A 17,842-nucleotide genomic window follows, 5' to 3' on the forward strand; every position below is an offset into this window, starting at 1 on the left:
GGATGTAGTTCAGTGCAGGGGAGGGTAGATGAGGTGTTCAGGTGAGCATGGATGTAGTTCAGTGCAGGGGAGGATAGATGTAGAGTACAGGTGAGCATGGATGTAGTTCAGTGCAGGGGAGGGTAGATGAGGTGTTCAGGTGAGCATGGATGTAGTTCAGTGCAGGGGAGGGTAGATGAGGTGTTCAGGTGAGCATTGATGTAGTTCAGTGAAGGGGAGGATAGATGTAGAGTACAGGTGAGCATGGATGTAGTTCAGTGCAGGGGAGGGTAGATGAGGTGTTCAGGTGAGCATTGATGTAGTTCAGTGCAGGGGAGGATAGATGTAGAGTACAGGTGAGCATGGATGTAGTTCAGTGCAGGGGAGGGTAGATGAGGTGTGCAGGTGAGCATGGATGTAGTTCAGTGCAGGGGAGGATAGATGTAGAGTCCAGGTGAGCATGGATGTAGTTCAGTGCAGGGGAGGGTAGATGAGGTGTTCAGGTGAGCATGGATGTAGTTCAGTGCAGGGGAGGATAGATGTAGAGTACAGGTGAGCATGGATGTAGTTCAGTGCAGGGGAGGGTAGATGAGGTGTTCAGGTGAGCATGGATGTAGTTCAGTGCAGGGGAGGGTAGATGTAGAGTCCAGGTGAGCATGGATGTAGTTCAGTGCAGGGGAGGATAGTTGTAGTAGAGTACAGCTTATGATGAATGTGGTAACGTAGAGGATGCTTATAGCTGAAGATGGGTGAGAATGGATGTCGTTCACTATAAGTGAGTATGTTTGTAGTTGAGAATGGCCGTAGTTGAGGATATGTAAATATACATGTAGATGATGGTAGAAAAGCGTTCTTGTAGTTGAGAATGGCTGATGCTTGATGTAATAAAAATAACAATAATATTAATAAAAATAAGTGAATAGTTTTGCAGCAAAAAGGCCTTTTACTAATTCAATATATTTGGGGATTAGCACACTTGGTGATAGCTGAGAGTTGATGAAAGGTCAAATGCTAATACCGTTGATAATAATTGAGGCTCAGTGTTATGAAAATACTTCAGGCTTGAGCTAGTTAATAATTGATGAGGCTTACTGTGGTTGAGTGTTTAGCATGTGAGGTGTGTTGTAGCTGGGGAGTCCATGTGTTTAGTGTGGTTGGTTATGGGGGAGGCGTAGTGTTTGTTTTTGATGGTTGGCAAGGCTTGGTGCAGTTGAGGATAGCGTGGGCTTGGCATAATGAAGTGTAGTTGTGTGTTTGAAATGTTTTGTAAAGAAGATGGCTATGGGCAATGCAAGTACTGTTACAAATACTTAAGACTTTGGTGGTCGTGTACCTAATTGAGGCATGGTACTATGTTATATGAATGTTACTGCATGTTTAGCATGCTTCAGTATACAGTAACTATGGCTGTAGCGTAGTGTCCTTTAGGTATTTGAGGCTAGGTGTATCTATAGTGTGCCATTGTTCAGGAGTTGGCTGACACCAGACGAGGCGTGGTGTAGGTGGAGATAAGGGTGCAGTTGGTAACACATTAAATGGGTTGCTGTTATAAAGAGGTATGTCTGCTAAGTCATAGGTGAGCCTTGGCATGGTTGTGTGTAGATAAACATTGATGTACTCGAGTGTAGCTAAGTTTATGTATTCACAGTGCCTAGAGGCAGTTCATTCTCTACAAAGTACTATGCACCAGCCTTTACCATTATGACAAAGGGCAACACCAACAAAGTGGAGTTTAGGCAATAAAGGTCTTATTTAGATGGTGTCCGTATGCCACTGGATGTAAGTGTCGCTGAGTCTAGGAGAGATTAGATTAGGCCAAATAAAGTAGTGGATATATGCTATCCGGTCCACAATAACATGGGTATCACACTACTAGAAGGGTTTAAGTGTGACTTAAACTACATCAAGAAAGCTAAAAACACTGACTTTAGTTTAGGTGTGATTGAGTGTATATTGATTTCGGTGTGGCCCAGTAAAGTGGATGCCATGTTTAGATACGTTTAAGTATGACCCAGTCTATCCGAGTGGAGCAAATCCCTTTAAAGTTGGGTTTAGGTGTTACCCAGTCTACAACAGAATGGGTAACACTCAACATAGGCAGCTGGAATTTTATATCTGATAACTTAAATCAGGGGAGGCCCAAAGAAGTTGCATTTAGCTGGATGAAGCTGACGTAGCGGAATTCAATTGTGACCAATTCTATATTAAGCTGGTTTCATCTTGTGGAACAGTGCTTTGGTGTGATCCAGTCCATATCAACCTGGTAGAGGCCTTGTCTACAGATGTGTATAGTCAGAGGTCTGGGTAAACCCCTTTGTAGTTTGGTTTGAATGTGACACTATTTCCAATTAGTTGCGAGTGACCGCATTCTGTGAGAGTACTGGGAGGCCCTGTTTAGTTTCCTTTCTGTGTGGTACAATCTGCATTACGTTAGTTGAGGGAGACCTAATCTACTTAAATTTGGTGTTAGTTAGTTTCAGCCTTCATTCATTTGGGTTAGGTCACAGGCATTTCAAGCTTGGTCCAGTCTTTGTTAACTTAAAAAAGTCCAATGTTAATGAGTTTAGGAGGCATTCCGCCTTTATTGAGTTAGCTGCGGCAATTGGTGTCTTTTGCCTCTTGTCTACATTAAGCTGTGTTATACCAAATATAGTTTAGGTGATGTGTGACCCAATCTGGAGAAGACTATAGGAATAATTAGGTGTGAACCAATCAAAATCGGGTTTGTGGAGTCCCAATATAGTTGGTCGAATGTGTGATGTTGCCTGAATAGGGATAGATGAGGCCAGTGGAGCTAAGTTTAGGTGTCACCATTAAAAGAGAAATCAGTTCAAATATGACATGACCAGGTTTGGCCGCAGGTAGTTTTGTTTTGTGATTTCTTTCAGTCTCCTGAGAGTGCAAGCTGTTGAACTCCAGGTGTGCCCCAGCATTTAGACATTTGTATTTGAATGTTTCCATCCGTTCTTCAGTTTGACCATGTGCCCGGAATATTGGGTACCCCTTGCTGCTTGTGCATTTGCAGAATTTAGATGCAGCTTCTAGTCACCAGTGTCAAATGTTGACCGATAGCTCATATTTCAGAGGCGCAAACTTAAATTCCCACATCCCATGTGTTTACCTGCCTCTCGGAGGTTGATGCCCCTCCAATAGAGCTCTACGCCTTTAACACCTAAACTCAATGGGGGGGACGGGTCGTTTAACATTAGTTTAACTATCTAATAACTTGCTTAGCTCATCCGAATGATAAACAGAGTGTAATCTTTAAATAAATTAGAGTTTGTTAAACCGTAAGCGATAACCGCGTAACAAGTATTTCTAAACTGATGTGATGATGCTTAAATGTTCTTCAATGTTTATAAATGATTGTAAAAAAGTTAAAGGGACTTTAACTACTAATTAAATTTAAAACATTAAAAAAAACAAAGTGATATTTTCTGAACGGGGCAACTTTCTTTTAACCCTTTGAGTGCTGGGATTATTTTGTATTCACCCAATTTCTGGAGCAGTGTCGATGACAGGCAACACAACAGCATCTTCTTAAGTGACTTCGTGGGTGTAATTAAACAAGGTTGATTGGATTACAACATCTAAAAGCATTGGTGCCCAGGAGACTGTACTACTGTAGGAAAAGGGTTTAGACCCTCCTTTAGTCCCCTGCACCGGCCCATGTACTCCACACATACATTGCAACTTTTGAGGGGATGCCATGCTGTGTTCCCCACAGCAGCAGCGGGAAGCCGCCTGCTTAATCTCTTGACCGCCAAAGAGTTTGCCTATCAAGCAGCACATCTCAGTGCAGCGGGCAGCTCTCCCATGGGAAAGCTTGAACAGAGCAATGAGGTTTTTACAACCTTCGGGGACGCCACACTAAGGCGTGCAATGGCTTTGCAAACCTACAGTGGGCAGACTATCTAAGACCTGTCTTCAAGTGAGACACTGTCTGAAACCCACAGGCCGATTCCTGCTTTCGGAACTGCCCTGTGTACGTGTCCTGGCTGCTGCTAGTAAGGGCCCGGTTGGGTTCTGTGCTGAACTCGTATATTTTGCTCAGAGTTTGTATTCGTACAGGTGTTCATAAGTAAAGGGCCACCATTGCTTCCCAGTGCAAAGGATCCTCTGCAATCGCCCCCTGGTATGAATACATTTGAATGGTAGAGGTTTCAGATCTGAGCCTTGCCTTGCCTTGATCTACATCTGTTTTCCGAGCTACCTTACCTACTCCCCCCTACATACGCAATGCAATGGCCCGCCAGAAGTGCATGTATTCCTGCCCTCCAGTGCAAGGGTCCTTAACTAACGCATGGGCTGCCTTTTGTAGAGCATAGCATCGGACAGTCCTTTCATTTTGCATAACGACTGCCATCTCCCCTCCCCCGCCGGCGCCACCGTTATTTCCATTGAAGTGCCGATTTATGATTAAATTAGCTTTCTCCTGCAAGTATGTTGAGGTCGATAACACCCATCGCTGACAGTCACTTATCCAGACAGTAATTGGTTGCAGGGTAGATATCGGACCGTGTATCCATGCAACATTCAAAGAGGAGTAGGGTATTGAACATCTGGATATTAGCAAAGACCACAGATGCTTTGCCGTCTACACGAAAGGTGGGAAACGCTGGTTCCGACAAGGTTGGCGGTGATTGAACGTAATTTGCATCCCACAATGTGCTGGTGCCATTTTCCATGTGCTTTGCAGGTGTCACAATGTTTCCACTCATCACTGCTGTGGCTGGCATTGTTTGCCCATCTTGGTGCCACACTCAGCATTGTGGTCAAGGGTTGAGCGAGGACGTTTGCCCCTCACCCAACCCTCAAGAGCAATGTATCCCTGCAGTAAAGGGATGAGTTGCATTTTGGGGAAGAGCGCCCGCCGGAGCTGACCAGGTGCTTAATGTTCACGAGGGGGGCACTGCCCCTGCTTGTGCTGCGTCTGTTCCATGCCCGAGGGAAACTTGCATCGTTTTCTCAGTCCCTTCTGTAGATACATGTTGACTATCGGGATGTAGCTTTCTTGGCCTAGGACATTTCACCAGCCTCAACGTCTTCCAGAATCCGGCCTCAAGCTGTCTCATTCATCCGGCCCCCCATCACTGGACAGTAGAGTGGTCGGGCCTAGCTGTGCGTGAGCGTTCTTCGACTAGGTCTTGATAGCGCTAGTGGTTTCTCAACTGCTCCGGTGCAGTTAATAATCCACCCTGCCCATTTCCAGAAGATGCCTGGTGCCCAGTTCAACACTTCATGTCCCAGGCATGGCAACTATCATATCACATTGTGATGTGAGCAACTGGAAGAGGATAATCTAAATGTCTAGTGCTTTCAAAGCTCTCACGGTTTCACACCGGCAACGGCCGCGGGCTAATCCTACATAAACCAGGTAGAGATAATTGTGCTATCCTCTTCAAAATGATATCACACGGTGCTACCACTATCTCACTTCATTGCATTTCCAGTTCTGGAAGGGGATTCGTGGCTAAAAGACTTGCACCCAAGCAAAGGAGCTTGGTGTGCCTTTCTGGGGAGGTTTGCATTATTCTCCCCACTTGCACCTGTCTGGTGGCTTCTTGCTAAATCTTTCAAACTTCAGGAGCTGAACCTTCTTATGCCTTTCCAAAGGATTGTGGTTAAATGCCCCATTTTCTGTCAACTCAAGGATGTGGCCTTGAACAGGAGGATTTTACGTAAATGACTCCAAGCATTCCTAATGAACGAACAATGCAGTCGCTGGCACAGTGGATTGTGGGTTAATGTCACACACATCCACAGCTGAATAATGCTGTCCACTTCAGAGAGGATTGTTGGAAATCTCTTGTTCCTCAACTGTGGCTGAGGGTCACAATGTCAATGCTGCCGCAATACCTCTTTTCCAGATAGGGTTGCAGCTATGCTCTCCACTGCACATTCAATCAGGCATTTTCTCTTTGAAGAAGTGTTTCGAGTCAATGACTTGAAATCCAAGCATTGACCGGTTTCTCTTTCCATGGATGGACTTTGTGCAGTACTGCTGCTTTCAGAGGGGATTATGGCTATGTCTCACATGTCAGAACTGGGCAGCGGCTGTCCCTTCCAGCAGGGATTCTGGGAGGTGCCGGGAGGATAGCTGAGGGGCAACGCATTTGTCTGCGATTCAAGACAATGCAGCGCCCAGGTTTGAATCCCGGTCCCGCACTTGGAGTCTGGTCTCCTCTATTAAGAGTTTTCCCGGTCCCACGCTTGGAGACTGGTCTCCATTATTAAGAGTTTTGCAAAAGATCAACCAATATATTAGGCCTCACAACCCCCCAGAAATGTACAGAGGTGGGAACTGTGGGAATGTGTCACACTCCAGACCCATTGAGAGGCCGATTGCAGGTATGTCTTGCATGCCACACATGAGCAGGTGCTGATCCTTTCCGTGTGGGGAGGTACGTCGCGATCTGGGCATGTGTCTGTCGGGTGATCATTAGGAAGCCTTCCAAACTGAAGGCACTGCTTGACATTGTCTTTCAATGGGGGTTTGATTTCTCCTACGCCAGACACTTTACACCACTAGTCCTTTCAGAAATGAATTGCACGCGACCTCTGCGTCACTGCTGTTTGACAATGCCCCTGGTAGCAAGGGTTGCAAGGGGGTCTTCTACTCTGCACTGCTTCAGACGGCCCCTTTCAGAGAGGATTGCGGGTTTGTCACATGCATCAAATCCCAACTGGCACTGAAGCCTTTCTTGGTTATTGTTGCCAAATGTCTGGACATCTTACAGGGAATTGTGAGTACATTTCGCAAAGCTCCCAGGCCCTGCGGGATTGTTCTGCCTACGCCGTGGTGGTCACTTTGTGCCATCCTGTAAGACTATCTTCCTACCGCCGATGCTTGTCAGGTCCTGTAATAACGGTGTCTGCTGAATCCTGCCAAACTGAAGACCAGTGCTTACCACTGCTCCTTCTACCCGGCCCACGAGAAGGCAACCCCCATTTAAACTGATGTGAAAACGCTAAACGGATTTAAACAGGATGGTCTTAAATAAGCCAGAAAACTAACTTCAAGGAGAAAAACAACAGACTAACTAAGGATTAAAAAATAAACCCAAAACCTCAGGATTTCAACTATACACTTAAAAAGGTATTTTAAACAAACTAACCTTTTTTTCTAAAACAAAAACTAACCTCCCCTCCTGCCCCCAAAAAAGAGAGAGAAACTCAGAGGGTTAAAAATGAGGATTTAAGATCTTCCCCCTTGCTATCCAGAAATCGGTCTTCCGATTGCCACCGATTCGTGAACCAACGGAATCCATCTGGATGCCTTAATGTGTCAGAAGGTCCCTTTAACGTTTTCTGATTATTTTGCCTTGTTTTATTCGCAAAGAATGTGTAAGCATGCAGGAGAGCGGTGTGTGACGGGTGGTGTGCAATGTTTTGGGATAGACTAGGATCATTTGGGAGTGTATGGTAAAGGGGGTAGAGTGAAAGTGTTTGGAATTCCCTGATCATGCAGGATGCCTTCGTTCTCAATAACCACGAGTGGGCCATGGCAGAGTCTCCCTGTGGGAGGCCGATTATGAAACCTTCCGCTCGCGTGATAGATCGTAGGCCCTTGGCCATCAACAGTGCCGCAAGAGGTACTTAATACGGTATCAACCATACAGAGCACCCTATTTGGTTACAGTAATTGTCACCGCCATTAAACCAACTGTGCTGATTTCTCAGGCGCTGCAAAATGCTAGGCCATGGCTATCCTCACACATTGAGGAACAGCAGCGATGAACTGTTAATGAGCATATGTAGGAACTATTTTGTCGATTCTGTCTTGGCTTATGCATTATATGTCTAAATAAAACTGCAAAACGTGCACACAGGTCAGATAGAGTAACAAGTAGACAGAAAGTTAGGAATGGAAGATGCATATCGTAGATCAGGTTAGTCCGAGCAATTGCAATGCCAGCCTAATTACCTAGCCATATATCACCACACTACTTACATTATTCTCCTCGAGTCAGATTGGCAAAAGGCTCAGTAATAGGGTTAAATCAGCCTCCAAGAGGAGATGGGAGCGAGGCTTATAGTAGAACAGTAGATGTGCTTTCGGATAAAGTGCTTCATGGCGTAAGAACATATATATAATCTAGGGATTCGAACACAGCCAATTATGGGCTTCCCTCGTGCCGTGCCTGCACCTCTTGATCGCTGTGGAGGGGCATAATAGTGCTTCATACCCCCCATTTGACATCCAAATGTTGTAAACATATGTGAGGGGGTATCGTAGTAAAATGTGAGCAAATAGGAGCAAAGAACTGAAACCTTTGGGGGTACTAATGATGTGAGGAATCCTAGAGTAGAAGTCTGGGGGTGCGTGGGAATCTTTTGCTGGGATAGAAGTGGAGTTAAAGGCAAGTTGAAAAGGTGAATCTTCAGTTATTGGCGGAAGGTAAACAGAGTGGGTGCATTCGTGATATTGGTCCAAAGATAGTTCCATAGGTGGTGGCAGCCCCCATAAAGGAGCAACTCCCCAAAACGCTCTATTGGTGGTTTGGGATGGTTGGCCAGCTGTTGCCATCAGCACTGCTTTGATCCGGGCAGGGTTCACATTTACCCGGGGACACTGGTAAGAGGCTTTTCTCATCTGACAGCCCTGTGTTAATGTCAGTGCTAGCATAAGCATCGCCGCGAGAATAGCGCACGCCATAAGGAATCCCATGAGATCCGCTGGAGGAATTGGGGCTCAGCACAAGGCGATGCTCTCAGACTAATATTGGGAGACTGCCTTAGCCTGGGGTCAAGAGTAGTGTGAGCGGGTTCTCCGGGTCCTCGTGTGTGGATTGCCTATTGGGCCATTTCAGAGAACCAACCCTACCTCGTGGCTATTGAGGAGACTCCTATCTGAGGTAGGGCACAGCTGGTATAAGGCACCGGTGTGAGGTTAATTCTTAGATGTTCAAGTGAATGGCAAGGTTTGGTGTCAGCAGCAGCAAATAAGAGAACTCTGTTTTTTAAATGGGGTCGGAGATTCCAGTCACAGTAAACATTTTCTGGAGGTTTTCGGCTTTCTTTACAGGGATCACAAAAAACAATATGATCAAAGATGCTTGTTGAGAAAAGGTTTCAGGTTCATGGCCTGTCTTAGGGTTACAGCTGCATTCAAATATTCAGTGGAGGGTCAAAATTAGGGATAGGAATAAGAAGAAAATGCAGGCTCATGCTCAGTGGGATGTGTGTTTGTTATGTAGGTCAGGTATTCTAATAATTAAGCATTTCACTAAACATTCCAGATTCTAGGCCCAAAATACAGTTCCCAAATGACTGCCGGGGGTGGGTTTCTGCAACACGCACCTGCAAGTGCCTAGTCCACGGTCCTACTTGTTGCAAAACTGCTTTTGATGGGAGAGCGTCAGTGCCATATGACTATCCATAGGCTTCTGGATGAAGGGGGAGATGTGGCTAGGAGGTGGGGTAAACCAGTGAGAAGCTGCAATGGAGAAAGAGAGGATTGGAGAATTCAGAGAAGGGTTACATGGAAGAAAGAAGACAGTGTGCCGGAGACTTGCATCCGAGGGATATGGACTGTAGATGACAACAAGCACCAACATGGGGTCCTTTAGGGCAGATCACCACATCAGCTGTTGACAGGAAATCCCAAAAGCTTCCATGGCCCGTGCAGCAAATCCTATTCTCACTAAGACTGCACACAGGCCTCTGCCGGCAAAAATAGGAGGCATGCACTCCAAAATCCGGTAAGATGGCACCCAGGAAACGCAGAGCACAGGAAGGGTTAAGAGCCGAAGCCTCTTTCTTGAAGTGTTCGATACAAATTGCACAAGTACCGAGTGTTTATTAAATATTATGTGAAGTAACTCGGAGCATCTGCCATGCACAGACATTTGGAAGAGGCCATACCAGTGTATTATCTGCTTAAATGTCAATGGTTGTAAGGTTAGGGAATGCAAAATCAAAACAATGCAACATCATATTTCTTGGGCTTAACCAAAAAACAACTCAACGCCAACAGGTCTTTCTGAATACTGCAGAGGGTGATCCACAAGGCCTCGTGTGGCACTGTCCCCTCAATATTTTAGAGATAAGATCAGGCGGCATCATCCCAGTGGAAACCCTCCCTCCAGACATGAGTTCCTGCCCAGTATTCTTGCATGCCTCAAATGGTCTAAGGCCTACGGTTGTTCTCCCCAAGTTGTACCTGCCAGGATTTGCGATTCTGTTCCCAAAGATGCGACTGGAATCGGCCAACTCTTGCCTTTTAGGAAATAATAAAAGTGTTCCTTTTCTAAGATTCCTTCCCTTACTGGTATGCTACCCAGTGCTGAGATGCCCATTCATAAATACGTGTAAATGAATGAATAGTATTTTAATGTAGTTTGCACAACCACAAGGGAGTGTATTAACAGGCGAATGCTGATGGTTGTCCTGGGCGAAGACGCCATTGCAGTTTCACAGAGAAATGTGGTTATCCCCATTTTAGCATGCCGCCAGTTGGAACATCGAGGGTTTAAAATAAGCGGAAAGGGGACTGCATTATGGAGAATGTTCACAGGAAGGGGCTTACATTGTGGAAACCAGCTGGCAGCTGAAATTCTTGATGGCGATGACAAGTACTGTAGGCATTGGATGAGAACAGAACAGTGGAATCTGGAAACAAAATGGTGGCACTGGGGATACTGAGTATGTGAGCAATGTACAGTAATAGGAAATGGCATTCGATGGCGCAAGAAATTTACCCGAAGATGTAAGCTGGTGTGTGTGTGTGAGTGTGTGTATGTTAGTACATTTACAGTGCATGGAACGGTTATGGGGTATCTTTGGATGCATGTGAGAAATGCATAGAAGAAGCACACCATCACTCATTTGCCTGTGCAGGTGTTGCAGGGTAAGGAATGGGAATCGTGGGCCTTGCCAACGTTTGCGCTGCATTTTGGGAGGGTGGTTTTCCATGATGCTAGAAAATGGGTATTTATGACGTATCTCTTTATCTACCTCACCCCTTTCCCCTGCCCTCAACATCCACCTCCTCAGGTCGGCAGCTGACAATCTTTAACAGCCAGGCAGCAATCAAGATTGGCGGCAAAGACCAAGGGCGCCCCTTCCAGGGTCAGATCTCAGGGCTCTACTACAATGGACTCAAAGTGCTGTCTCTGGCTGCCGAGAGCGACTCCAATGTCAAAGTGGAGGGCAACCTACGGCTGGTTGGCGAAGTGCCATCTGTCATGACCACTGAGACCACTGCTACCACCCTCCTGGCAGACATGTCCACCACCATCATGGAGACCACCACTACCATGGCCACGACCACCACGAGACGTGGCCGCTCTCCCACCATGCGGGACAGTATCACGCAGGTAAGGCAAACAGGGTTCAAAGGTAGGGCCCTAATGCCCTTTAGCTATACCAGTGAAACACATTAAGCTGTAATGTAATGCAATGTAAAGTAATAAAAGTCATCTTTTATAGAGGTCATCTGCCATTTTAGTGGGATATTGGTTCATGTTCCGGGAACACAGAATATAGGGGGAGGGATAGTAGGGAGAGTAGAGAGGTAGGCGTGATGGGTGCAGGCTGGAAGTACTCCAGTCCTGTGCGCAGGAGTGAATTGAGGTGGTTTGTGGAGATGATGGAAACTTGGGTGTACGTGTATTGAGAGCGAAGAAGCCAGATGGGTTAGTTGCCAATGACGGGATACCACGAGAGACAATGGTCTGTTAGGAGACGGGATGGTATATGATAGAGCTAAAAGTGTTGCAGACTGAGCAGCGAGAGCTCTCCGTGACTTTTCAGTAGGACATTTGGCGGAGGAATGACTGGCAGACTTAAGGCTGCAGTGTTTATGGGGGTTTGTGTAAGTAGTGTAAAGGTGGTTTTAGATTGAAAGGTGAGTAAGGTAGTTAGAGGGTTATGGGCGAAGGCTTTTGAGAAATGGTGTATCCTTGATTAGTGGGCTGGACCAATCCGTTATAGATTTAGAAAAGGAGAGGGTGGCCTCTAGTGCTAGTAGAAAATTGCAGTGCAGACAGTTTTATTGCAGATAAGGACAAACAAAACTGGGCTTGTAGTTACAGCTGGTCTGTTGGGCGACTCCTTCAAACTTAGTTGGAATACAACAGTTCTCTATTCCTAAAGATTTTTTCTGTCGCAAATCACTGGACCGACCGTAAGCCACAGATAAAGCTGTCAAAAATAGTAAAAATGACATGCAAAAGCATGATGGAAGGTCCAGGACATTGCGCCCTATTTCAGTTTTAATTTATATTTATTCTCATTTTACAATTTATTCAAAAAAGTGCCCTTGTTTAATTACACGTGTTTCGGCCACTGAAGGCCTTTTTCAAATTAGGGCTCATATGTTAAACCACAATGGGGCTCATTGACTTCTTATTCATCGAAAATATAATGGGTTAGATCCCGTTGCTATTTGGCAGGTAGCGAAAATCACAAGCGTCGGCTTCACTGTTCGGGAACAGTCCTGGACCTTCCTTCATGCTTTTGCATGTCATTTTTACTAGTTTTATTGCAGACAATGCAATGACAGCAGGAAATAATGGCTGTAAAAAAATCTTCTATCCCAACATTCAAATGTTTCTCCTTTGTCTTTCATTGTGTAAAACAGAACATTCTACTCTTATTGGAAATATTGTAATGGCAGTAACGCCCTCAACTCTTGCCATTAATAGGTGACAATGCCCCTCTGCCCTTGCTAAAAGCCCTTGCTTCGTTCTAGCCTATTCATTTGGACCAAGGACTGTTACCACCTGTTAATGGCCCTTGGAATGTGGCATTATAGATTAACTGTTTATTGCTTGCATATGTCTGCTTTTTGGTGAGAAATTCCAATTGAGATTCCTACACAGCTTTATGCCTGTTAAGATATTTTGGGGAGGTGGGATCTGTGAACAGGTTTTTGATTAGCACGGGCTGCTCAGACTTCTTCACGTGGAAGTGCAACGATGCCTCTTAGCTTTTGAGTTTATCTGACACTCTGATTCTAACTCAAGTGAAAAACATGTGTGATGGTTGCGATACGTGTCGAGGAATCAGTGGTGCGTTGCCACACCCCCTGTGTGAGAGGTGTGTGACAAGTCGCCCAATAAACCTCTCAACAATAACTGACCATTTCCAACTGATAATTGAACAAAATATTGACATGTGAGGCAATTGGGCTTCCTCTCTTCACACGCAATCCCTTAGTCTTACTGCTCTCGCTCTCTCTCTCTCTCTCTCTCTCTCTCGCTCTCTCTCTCTCTCTCCACTCTCCTGTCTCTGCCTGCCAACTCTCTTCTGGCCATTCCCCTCTCAAAAACTACTGGATCCCACCACTACAAATGTCTCTACTCTCATCTACCCTCCTGCCTCTCACTTCCCTTTCTCTTTCCCTCACACACACACATCCATAAGCTCTGTCAGAAATGTCCCCCTTTCTACTCTCAATTCCCCCCTTCCTACTGTCTGTCTTCAAACCAGTCTCTCACTCACACACAGCCCAAATGGTACTGCCCTCTCAGACTACCACCTTACCTTCACTCTCTTCTTATACTCCAACCGTCTCGTCAAACTCCTCCTCCGCTTGCTGCACCCTCCTTGCTGGTCCATTGGTCCACCACCTCTGCTCCCTGCCTCTCCCAAAAACCTTTCCCTCACTGCTGCAGCTGCTTGTTCTTTACAGCTCAGCCTTTCATGCGTAAGACTTCCCCTTTGCTCTCTAAGCAAGCAACCCGCCATTGCCAATCTCTACCTAAACCACTCCCCTGGAGACAGGAACTTCCCCTAGAAGTCTTCAAGAAGCCTTTGAGCCCACACCATTTTCAGACTCCATGCTCCTGCAGGCAGCCATGTGCTCAGACAGATTTTCTTTTGAGTTTTCTTTTGTTCTGGGCGAGTCTCTATGTAAATGAGAGTTGGGCGGTATTTCTGTATCTCCCGGGTTCCCCTATGGTCTCTTGCCAGTTCCGGTTATTTGGTTGCTGCCAAACAGCTCCCCTGTGGTCCGTTTTGGGGTTGGTGGGTGGGTGTTCGGTGTCTTCTTTAGTTTTGGAAGGTGAAGCACCATTCTTTTTCCATTTGGGTATCAAATCCATTACTTCTGCTCCAGGCCAGGTTTTGTTGGTTGAGCCCATTTGCAGTTGGGTAGTGGTAGTTCAAGTTTCACTTCAGCTGGTATTTCATCCCTGGACCTGCGATTTCTGGCAGAATTCTGAGGGCTCAGGAGCTTGCTGAAGTTCAGGTTCTGAGGAAAAGGGACCTGGCCAGGACAGATGCTGAAAGGCATTGAGAACGGGACAGTGATACCAACAGCCCGGCGTACATTTGGGGGTATAGGGTTTATGGTCCTTCTCAACCCCCCAACCCTTCTCTTGACAAGGTCAGATATGTGACTCTGTCACAGGTGGCAGTGGCGCTCCCTTGGTTTCGGCGGGTCCAGTGAGACCAGAATGAGGCGGTGCGTCATCACTGTAGTGTTCGGAGAGCTCCGATCTCGCCCCAACCTTTCAATAGCTGCATATTGAAAGTGGTCTCGGTTCCGTTCCCACTGGGTCGCATCCAGCTCACATGGAAAACAACATCATCACAATTCGCATTCATTAAACCCCCAGTAAGCGGCCCCTGATGGGAACTGCCTTCCCAACTTTCGTTAGTAAGTTTAAGTGCTTGGCCAGTGCAGGCAATTCCCCGATGCTTCAGCTTCCTGGAGTCTGCATCTACAGTCCTGTCATTCCCCCACACAAAGTTCTAAGCCGTACTTCTTCAAAGAGATACTTAAGTTCTGCCGCTTTGTTTTGCAGGGGAGTTGGGCTGTGTCTTTAATCCTATATGTCCAGTCACAGTTTTTGTGTGGAAGTTCTGTGATGCCTTGAAGGACTGGGGTGGCATGTCACTAACTCATGTGCTTTCAGTTGTACACAAAGCCATGATGTTTATGTTAGATTTTGTAGGTGCTCTGGAATTGGGGGGTCAAACTGCTGACATAACATTTGTGTTTGTGAGAGCCTCTATGTATTTGTTGGGACACCTCGGGTTTTTGGGAGCATGCAACTAGGTCTGGGTAAAACCTTTATTTATATTGTATTCAGAGACTTCAAACACTGGACCGGGGAATCGAACCCATGACGACTCCAGACCGGACCTATTTTCGTACCCTGCCAGGACAGGATGGTAGAATGGTGGAGTTTGGGGGAAAAGACTTCTATCCAACTCTGCCGTTCCGCCCACGATCTGAAAATCGGAATGTTGCGCAAATGCCACTTATTCGTTTTTTGTGCAGTGAGCACTCAAAACGTTCCATTATTTCGGCGGCACAAATTATTTTGGGAAATTCTTGCAGCAAAAAAAGCAAACATGGAATCGTCAATAAACGGTCATATTGCCGCTCCACCGGCAGAGGCGCCACAATCCCGAATACAGAATTGTTTCCCACCTTAAGCGCAACACCAAGCTATTGGGGAGTTAGTTTAGGGCTCTGCTATCAGAATGGTCAGCATGCTGCAATTCTGCTCTCCCTTTTCAGCTCTACCTTCCATGGCTTTCACGTTGACGATTCTCTCGCCCCGGGTTATATTCCAATCCCAGCAGAACTCGTATTTTAAACTGCTGACAAAGTCGTCTCTGGTTTCCATGCCAACTGCAGCGGCCGTTCTCCCAGCCTGCTCTCTGTTGGAAGCTGAGGATGGAGATGTTTACAGCCTGGGCTTTTGTAGAAATGCAGCACTGGGTTTTATGTAAATTCTTTCTTTTTATGATTTTTCGTGTGCGCCGTTTTCGCCCCTTGCCGTGGTTGTAAATTACAGGAAACCATCCACAGCTCGCGGCTGTTCTGTTTCCAAGGGACAACCCCCCCACCTCTCTCTCTCTCTCTCTCTCGGTCGCTCCTCTGTCGCTCTCTCTTTATTTTTAAACACCAAACATCCTTCTGTCGCTGTTTTCCAAATTTGCTGATCATGAAATTCTGCTCGCGTCTCACCGCTCCCACCTTCATGCTACTGCTAGGCCGCATCCTAAGTAGCCTGCCCTTCAGGCTCCCACGTAGGCCCTGCTTTCAGAGGCCGAAGGGGGCGAGCGGGGGTTACGGGGAAATCGCGCGCAAGATGCACAACCTGGACAATCAGAAGAGGCCGGAAAATGACTCGAAAAGATGTGTGGGGAGGCTGGCAGCAGCTCTTTGAGAAATGCGTGCCATTAAAAGCACTGCCACATACCCAACATTTGAGCACAAAAAAAGGTACACTCGAAAGTGTAGTTCACCCCCAACACCTCGTGCCCTCTCAGTGCTGATCAGCAGCTCTGAAGCACTGGTTGAGGTGTCTTGGACGACATGAGCGACTGCTGCATAACAACAGGCAGCAGTGCAGTCTGTTGCAGCTCGAGCGTCTCGACTGCCTCAAAAATGACCTTTAAGGCAGACGTTGGAAGATGCTTGTTGATGCACTCCTCCTAGCTTCTTCACTGGGCTTGTGTCGTCTTTAAGGCGGACGGCCAAAGCTGAGGAGAGTGTTGCAGGCAGCTGCCTTGTCCTTCGTTTGGTTCAGAGACTCTCTGGCACTTCCCAGGAAGCTTGCTGCAGAGTCTAGCAGGGCACGCGGTGTGCTGGCTGGGCGCCGGTTCAGGAGCTGCTGGAGGGTCCTCTGGATTAAGTATCTCCCCCTGTTCCCTGGGAGATGTTCAGGGGCGGGACCTTTCTTCCCTCTTGGATGTCCTGGCCTTCCTTCACAAGCGGAAGATGTAAGGCAGATTGTACCTTCAGCCAGGTTCCAATGCTGAGTTCTTCTTGCTACTCCTTGCAAAGTCTTCTGATGATCTGCAAAAAAGAGGGGATCAGCCCTTTTTCAAAGCCCAATGGGCCACAGTCATTGCTGTAGGCTAAGCCTACCTGAATGTATCAATCTTGGGCCCCCACCAACAATCTCCTGTATGCCTGAGGTCATAACCAGAGGGAAGAAAACAGAAAAGTTAAATAGGTTTTGGGGTTTCCTGTCTCATTTGTTTAGCCTCTGCCGCCAGGCTCCACATGGGCCTGTTTGAATTAAACTTTGATTAGTATGCAGAGCTGCCAACAGCATCAGAGCTTAAACAAAGGGACATGGTGGATTAATGGAGCCTTTGTTAGTTATTTAGGCTGGCCATGGCAGGAGGAAGGTTTTGCCCTCCCCCTTCTGAGATGCCTTGACGTACTCTTGGATGTCATATCCCAACTAAATATGGCAGGGGGGACGGCGCCTGTAGGCTGTGTCCACCCAGAGTACACAGGTCTATGTGTATGGCGTGCGGTGAGCATAGGAAAATGTCGGTGGCTTTGCCCCACACATTTTTCAGGAGGTTCATCTACTATCATTCAATTTCATTTAAAAGTTCAAAAAAGCAAGTCAAGTGCACACCCACCCTGCGGATAGTTGAATTCCTCACGTCCCCCAGCCTCAACATGTGAACCACCACCCTACTGAGGGTCTGGTTCATCATCAAATCGAAAGTACTGCTGAGGCCATCTGCATTTCCATTCTGGTAACCTGGCTTGTGCTGGTTGTTCACATCTAATCCCTGTAGGGATATGGCCCAACGCAAAAGTTTAGGATTCTCCCCTTGCATGGCCATTAACCATTGAAAAGGCCTATGGTCTGTCTGGATCATAAAGTGAGACCCAAAGGTGCAGGGTTTCAGCTTCTTTATGGCCCACACCACCGTGTAAGCTTCTTTTTCAATGACAGCCCAGTTTCTTTCCCTTTTTGTCAATCGACTGCTAATGTAGGTGACAGGTTGTCACAAATCAACTTCCGGGGCAACAATGGTCCAGGGATTAATTTCAGCATCTAAACCTTCAATCAGCCCCACACCTTTAATACACCAGAAGGGATCCAAACAGATTGGAAACACAAGTCAATTATAAACCTCCTTGTCCAAT

At 46.6% G+C, this 17,842-nt stretch overlaps 1 protein-coding gene across 26 annotated transcripts in view; it reads left to right on the forward strand.

The window, feature by feature from the left end:
- NRXN2 (neurexin 2) overlaps positions 1-17,842 on the forward strand; it is a 2,524,532-nt gene that overhangs the window by 2,355,914 nt on the left and 150,776 nt on the right. For all 26 annotated transcript variants that reach the window (XM_069645062.1, XM_069645065.1, XM_069645068.1 and 23 more), the window contains one exon: positions 10,978-11,300. In XM_069645062.1, the coding sequence (XP_069501163.1) occupies positions 10,978-11,300 (323 nt within the window). The remainder of the gene's footprint in view (positions 1-10,977; positions 11,301-17,842) is intronic.

This window comes from Ambystoma mexicanum, chromosome 2p (assembly GCF_040938575.1).
Source record: "Ambystoma mexicanum isolate Mex_15411 chromosome 2p, UKY_AmexF1_1, whole genome shotgun sequence".
NCBI lineage: Eukaryota > Metazoa > Chordata > Amphibia > Caudata > Ambystomatidae > Ambystoma > Ambystoma mexicanum.